The sequence below is a fragment of the Glandiceps talaboti genome, chromosome 3, assembly GCF_964340395.1.
Source record: "Glandiceps talaboti chromosome 3, keGlaTala1.1, whole genome shotgun sequence".
NCBI lineage: Eukaryota > Metazoa > Hemichordata > Enteropneusta > Spengelidae > Glandiceps > Glandiceps talaboti.
In genome coordinates this window covers 1556723-1564709 of record NC_135551.1, presented here as the reverse complement: position 1 = coordinate 1564709, position 7987 = coordinate 1556723, and the positions used below count along the sequence as shown (strand labels likewise).

At 35.6% G+C, this 7987-nt stretch overlaps 1 protein-coding gene across 1 annotated transcript in view; it reads right to left on the bottom strand.

Moving 5' to 3' along the window:
* Positions 1–2792: 2792 nt before the first annotated feature.
* Positions 2793–7987, bottom strand: part of LOC144432650 (PR domain zinc finger protein 1-like) — a 68815-nt gene continuing 63620 nt past the window's right edge. Inside the window, exon 5 of the mRNA XM_078120915.1 lies at positions 2793–4549. Within this exon, the coding sequence (XP_077977041.1) occupies positions 2793–4549 (1757 nt within the window). The remainder of the gene's footprint in view (positions 4550–7987) is intronic.

Genomic DNA, 7987 nt, shown 5'->3' with positions numbered 1-7987 from the left:
TGGTCACTAATAATCATATCTCGGACAGTAAAACTAGTATTTATTTGTTTTATTTTGATGTGGAGTGTTCATTGCTTGTTATAGGTTGACCTAGAAAGTAAAAAACAAACAAACAAACAAACAAACAAAAACTTAACATTGATAAAGATGAAGAACTGTCAAATAGTTAACACAAAGTATCAGAGCCGATAAGGTAAGACTCATCATTTTGACATTTTCATTTTTAAGTGTTTGTGATGTTTGATTTATCCCCTCATATTTTCAAGACCGCACTCTCTGGCAGTTGCAGAATTCAGATCACATGACCTCATCAGAACAAATCACAAGCCAGCATCTGTATCAGGTGACTTTTTGCACCATATAAAATAATACAAGATGTATTACCATGCGTCGATCAACAAACTTTGTCATTTTTCATGAGTTCTTGGCTTCCGGTATTGGCATATGGATATGGCGATCACTGAAATTTTAGAGTGTTCACAAAAGTTAGTCTATACCCTTATTGATGTAAGATTATGACATTTGTAGGTTCTGACAAAAATTCTATTCTAATGAAGAAAAATTGAGATACAGTTTGTGGCAAGGTAGTGATTTGGCACAAGACTTCGAGTTATACTTCAGTTTTAGTATGTTGATTCAGTAATGTTGATAGTCATCAATGTTTCCATCAAAGATGAATGTACTTTTTAATATTGAGGCTTTGGTTTACTGGGACAGACAGACAGACACAAACTAAAACTATTGTCACATGTCGATACAACAGTGATAAGCTATTGAATGGATTGTATTTATAGTCTCAGTAGGGAGGCATCTCTGGAAACTAGTTCCATAAACTTGTAGTGTACTGTTTTGGGACTTCCAATGTTTACACTATCTTGATCACAGCTGATTACATATGCACACCACACAACAAAGGCACTGCTATGACCCACTTGTGTAATCTACCAAATCGAATAACAATAGTTTGAGTTGATGTCTGTCTTAGTACACCAAAACCTTGAATACCAGAGTTGTAACTGTCCTCAGTTCATTTATAGCTTACAGATACAGAGTTGTAACTGTCCTCAGTTCATTTATAACTTACAGATACAGAGTTGTAACTGTCCTCAGTTCATTTATAGCTTACAGATACAGAGTTGTAACAGTCCTCAGTTCATTTATAACTTACAGATACAGAGTTGTAACTGTCCTCAGTTCATTTATAACTTACAGATACAGAGTTGTAACTGTCCTCAGTTCATTTACAGCTTACAGATACACATTTTCATTAGTAACCACTTCTATCTAAGAAGCAGCTTAAATATACAGGACATGTATTTGAATAGGTTCAAAGATAAAGAGACATTATCACATATGACTCCAAAGAATAACTTTCCAAGAAAACAGTCGATAAAAATACAAGAAATTTAGTCAATCACAATAAACAAAAAGTAAGCAGAAAAAGATCCAAAAAGTCAACAAGAGCTGAAATTCAGTAAAAGGTCTTTAAAAAGAATAAATCTGGCATTTCATTGAAGTTAAATACAATTTACAATCATTTCAAACAAGCGTTCAAAGGTTAAAGATCAAAGGTAAGGTATGCATGGGTTATACTAGTGATTGGTTGTCAGATAAAGTTTGAAATATAGATGTATTTGTGAAGTTGAAAATAACAAAGATTATCAAAATTTTACTTCATCTTTGATAAGATTTACAATGGTGTCAACATGTACTGTGTGAGAAGAATATCTGTAGAAAAACAGGTCGACGTGTAGAAATGTTAAGACCCTCTAGCTTACAATAAAATAGTTTGTACAGTGTGATTGACCACTGTTTGGAAGATAAGATTTCAAACTTAATAAAGAAAATCAATACTTTACAAACTATTATCAAGACATAATCAACTTGCTATGTACAAAAATAAAATCAATCTCAAGAATGTACAATTGACTTTAGTAAAAGGGATTCTGTTACCTTTTGTGGTAGATTCAGAAATAATCCCATCGTCAATTAATTTGCCTGATACCCTCGCTGTGGTTGAACATACTTGCCCATTTTAAAACTGTTTAAAAATAAATTATGTTTTGGTTGAATTCCTTTGGTCCTTTTAGAATAGTGATGTTAAATATTTCAGTTTGTGAATTTTGATATCAGTGAATGGTTTCAAGTGGAAAACCTGTCCTTCCTTGGAATTTAAGTTTTATCATAGATCTTGGAGAAGACGTTTTGCTCAAATGTCTGATACTGTAAACTTTAATTATAGGAAATATTTGCCCAGTTTGGGGCAATAGTCTTGACCTAGTCTTGATAAAATCACTAAATGACAATACTGTATGTACATGTACAAACTGAATTTGGATAGTGTAATAAGAATGGTTCAACTTCTGCAAAGTAAACCGAACCCTTTTCCAGTGCTTATAATTTCACAATTTTGGTAATTTGGCAACTTGATTTATTGCTGGATAAAACTGAAATTTAGAAGCATTTATCAATTTTATTAGCACAATGCTATAGGTATGGTAAAGCAACTGTCTGTCTGTCTGTCTGTCTGTCTGCATAAGCAACTTAAAGTAAAAATCTGCATGAGTGATTGTCTTGGTATTTGATGGAGACATTACTTTTGGTGTCTAGTTGGGAAATTCAAAACTACTGGGCAGATTGTGGTGCAATTTGGTGAGAATGTTCTTAGTGGTGTTTAGATTAAAATTAGTGTTATGCAACTTCTGTCTGACCTTTCAGTCAAAACATCTTTTAATTCCAAAACTTCAAATTCTTTATTAGCTAGTGTCGTGTCAAGTTTACAGTTTTGTTTATTAACTTGTGTCTTCTTGCTTGCTTGCCTTGATTCTTTTGACAACATCTTCTAACTTAGCAATAGAGGTAATTTTTTTCATTTTTCTTTCTGAAAAGTTTTGTACCATACCTTCAACAGATGATGGTTTTTTGACCACATTAACAACATTATGGTTAAGATCTGATTGTGGGAAGTCCACATTAAATGGAGACGATGGTGTTCTTGGTGTACTGCAAGAACTGTCTCTTTCTAAGCCACTATCGCCTGCATCAGATCTATTACTGTCATCTTGGTAACTGTAATCCAACTCAGAACTGAGAGAAGTGTCCATCTTCTCTGATATTTTGTACTCCTGCTCAGTTGGTCCACTTGTCATGGATGGATTTGGACTGCTCTGTGATGTCATTGGGCTAGGTATGTCATGTGATGCAGCAGGACTGGAGACATTTTCACCATAGTTGTCATTGCCTTCCATGTGATGGCCAAGGTACATACTATTTTCACTGTGATTGGAATACGAAGTTTGACTGCTGACCTCATCAGTGTCATCAGACCTACCAAAGTAATCCTGTACATCTATACCAACACCGAAAGGACCCAAACCATTACATTTTCTATCACTGTCACACTGTTTGCTCTTTTGGTTGAATGCTGGATCATCTTCATCTTTGACATGTAGTTTCATGTGAAGTCTAAGATGTACGTATTGTGTAAATCTAGCATTACAGTCCTTGCAGTGGTATGGCTTCTCACCACTGTGAAGTCTCATATGTGTCTTCAGATTACTTGTACTGCTGAAGCATTTGTTGCACACCTCACACTTGTGTGGTTTTTCACCAGTATGGACCAAGTAATGTTTCTGTAGATGAGCTAACTGGGTGAAGCCTTTGTTACAAGTCTCACATTTAAATGGTCGTTCTCCACTGTGGACTCTTAGATGAACCTTCAAGTTAGACAGCTGACCAAAAACCTTTGTACATACATTGCACTCATAATGGATTTTTCCATTTTTTTTCTTTAATGGGTAAGGCAGAGATTTGTGGCCATATGAGGGGTTGTTGGCTTTCTTACGTTTTGATAAATTGAGTGCAGACTCTCCAGCTCTTGGAATGGGAATATGGATGGAATTGGTAGTGTGAGCATGGGTGTTGTTGATCTTGGATGGCAATGGGACTAGTGGAGGAACACCATTTGACATGTTGAAATTTGGCACTGATGCAGATTGGTTGGGACTAAGGCTTCCATGCATACCATATGTCATAATAGTCTGTGGTGTTGTACCCAGATGAAGCGGATTGGTGCTGTTCAAACCAAATATATTTGGACCTTTTAGGATGCCATCAAATGGAAAGTTGGTACTGCTGAATATAGATGGTAAAGGATTGGGTTTGGGATGAAGTCCAGCTTTATAACTACCATTGAAAGACAGGAATGGATTATAGACTGCAAGGCCTTCTTTGGTTTTCAGTAGTTGCGGTAAAACTGGTGGTGGTGATGGAAATGTGTGTATTTCTGACTTTGGTTCTTGTACATGTTTAGTAGGTGTTGGTGGATTCTGTTTGTTGTATGCAAACACAGTACTGATGCCAGAGTCTGTTCTGTATTTATCGATACTGTTTGTTCGCTCATCTTCATCTTCTTTGTCAGGTACACTGGATGGAGATTTAGTGCTGAGATCAATCACGAGGGAATCTTCATCTTTGTCAAGAGGATCATCTGTCTCCATGTTACATGGCACATCGTTACAGATACTGTTGTTATTCACCATGGCTTGCTCTGTAAAAAAAAAAAAATTGTAATTTTATAGGGTGAAATATTTTTTAACATGGCATAGTTGTTGTGCAATCTGATTAAAATGTGATTAGTCCATGAGCCAGAGTGATTTTTGGTACCTTTTTGGAGGGTAAATTCCACCATACGTTTGCTGAAAGCTGTATATTTTATGAGAACATGAGCTGACCTTGCCAAAAACATAGGTAAGTGACTTTTATCTGTTATCATAGTAACCCGATCATCATTTTGAAAGATGCTTAAAATATTTCAAAAATGAGTATATCTGGTTCCATAAAGGTTATCGGAGCAATGTAAGTGTCTATATATATATATATATATATATATATATATATATATATATATATATATATATATATATATATATAGTGTCTGGCTATTCAATTGTCACAAAATAATTTTTTTTCAATCAAAGTTAAAGGTCATCAGTCTTTTTCAATTGCCTAGTATCCAGTGTCTGTGAATCCATATTTCCTCTTACCATAGAGTAATATTCCATTTCTGTGCCTGGAGCTCTGCTTGCAGAGATTATAGGCACTCTATAAGTCTACTTTATTATTATTATTATTATTATTATTGTTATTGTTATTATTATCTTACCACTGGTCTGTCATTTTTGGTCAAAAAACTTTCAATCGAAGACATAGTCTTTTGTGTTGTATTATGTAAGATGATTGGCATATTGGCAATTTCAACATGAAAATGCTTTGTTAAAATTTCCAGGGATGCAAATGTTTGTAGTATTGGGTTTTCAGTATAATTAGCAATAATATTTCAGAATTCCCCACAGTTTGAAAGGGTGGTCTCATTTACACATTAATTTGCATATCATGTGCATATTTTTCAGCTCTTAACATAGAAAGATTTTGGTCATTTCACCTTGAAAATGTTTGTCAAGGTCAAGGTCAAAGTTTCACTGACAATGTAAGGGCACACACTAGAATCAGGTGTCCATATGTATAAAACTTTTGGAGATAACAGGTAAAGTGTGCTTGCTTCTTTGTGAATGCACGGATCAACAGACGCACAGATGGGACCAATGTATAAGCTCCCTTCAGGTGGTGTACGTTGGGGACTAAAAATGTATGCAAATATGCCTAACAACAAAAACAGACCTACAGCAACAGCCAAATGATGGTGTATATTGCCAAGATAACAACAGGGATGGTTAGGTAAGGGGATATACATCCAATAGGTGAATGCAAATATTTCTAGCAACAAGACCATTCCCATAGCAACAGCCAAATGATGGCATATATCATGGTAAAGTTAACAACAGGGCTGGATAGGCAACCAGATAAACATAAACAAAACAACTGTACAGTTGTGCTACATCATCATTACGTCTGGATGCCAATGTGGTCTCTAAACCACATCTGGTCAAAGTCCTTCAATCAGCACAAAAAGTTGTTCAGTGAACCCCAACTGTTATAATGATGTAAACATGTGTATAAGTAGCATCCTGAGCTGACAAATATACCATACCATATTTGGACATTACATAACTGCCCCAATAAATACTATTCAACTTTATGAGGGACTGATTAACAAGTCATTGAAAATGACATAGCCCCCTATGATTGGGTTTTAAGGAATTGGCAGTTTATGTTGTCATTTTCAAACCTGGTTAATGTTGTTTGGCCTCATATGGTTGTTTTTGATAGACTGTTCAAGCATGTCTGAGTTATGGCTTTGGACATGAAAACTGCACCAACAAAATGGCCATATCGGATTGTATCAAGATGAAAATGGATATGCACATGTATGTCACAGAACACTGTGCTAATATCAACTTTGAATGAGATCTGTTCAAGCATGTCTGAGTTATGGCTTTGGACATGGAAAATTCGCAAACAAAATGGCTGCCAGGCAGCCATATTGGATCGTATCATGACAACAATGAATGTGCACATGTATGTCATATAACACTGTCCTAATACCAACTTTGAATGAGATCTGTTCATGCATGTCTGAGTTTGCTTTGGACAGGGAAAATTCGCAAACAAAATGGCTGCTAGGTGGCCATATTGGATCATATCATGAAACAAATTGATGTGCGTATGTATGCCATAGTATGTTGCCCCTGTACCAAGTTTGAAAAAAATCGGTCCAGGCATCTCCAAGAAACAGCTGCAGACGGACGCACGGACACACAGAACCCAATCCATAAGTCCCCATCTGGACTACTTCCGGCGGGGACTAAGAAAGACATGATGTTAATGACTGTGTGGGTGGCTGTGGGTGAATTTTGTATCTCATGCATCTCAGGACTTCTAGAGTAACGACTTTGACTATATGTGAGTGGAGGTGTAAATCGTAATGATACAATATAGGGACTAGATTACAATGCCATTGGCACTATTTTTAAAGTTTCACCAATGGCTTTACCTTGTTTGGTCTTGAATATCAGTGCTGATACTAAAGTATACTGAGGTAGTCTATCAAATAAACCACATGTTGGTGCACCATACTGACCTGATGTACCTTTTTGTGTACAGGATGGCTAATTAAGGGTCATTATTGTTACAACACAACATACATGTAATATCTCGCAGTCTATCTACATTGCTGTTTGTGCAGAGAATATAACAACTAATTTACAGACTTTCCCCGATGTTGAAGTTGTTTAAAGATAAGTGCACAATGAATGCTGGACAGTGCACTGTCTTTTATGCCTGTCACATTTTTAGGATGGCTACTACATTGCATCTTACAGTTTAACTACAGTGTTGTTTCTTACTCCAGACTTTCCCTAAGAGTTAGGGGATAGTTGTATTCTATGGTATACCTATTGAAAATAAATTTACAGTCTGTTCAAGGGTCTAGCAGTAAGATAATGAATGTACCAAGTCTATAAGTATAACAAACAACTTTAAAATATAACATAACTTTGTTCAGCTACTAATTTTAGTGACCAATAAGTTAGTAGATATATAAAATGTTATTACAAGATATTGAAGGCCTGTGACTCAATCCGAGGTTCTCACACGTGTTGTTGTATCAGTGAAGCCAGGATCATTTACTAACTTTTCCTATGGCTCTACAAGAAAGTTGTTTTTCAGACTCAAATTTTAAACCTTGTGTCGATTAGTCTAATGATTGAATCTCAGACCATTAAAAGAAGTGGTCTGAGCTAAAATCCAACAAAGCGTTAGTGTTATCTTATCAGTGTCGCATGCCATGAGTTCCAATGTTTTCTGTCATTCTACCAGATGGCTCCTAATTCTAGCCTAAAATTTAATCCGAATCTGAACTGTGCTGCAGTGCATTTCGATTTTCATTGATATACCATGTCATATAACTAAAGAACTATGCTATTCAAACAAAGTGTACTTCATGTCCACAGAGTAATCACCTCAAATTTATTCACCAAAGTAGGAAGTTTTATCAAATTTTAGTAGTCAAATTGGTATATATATATAT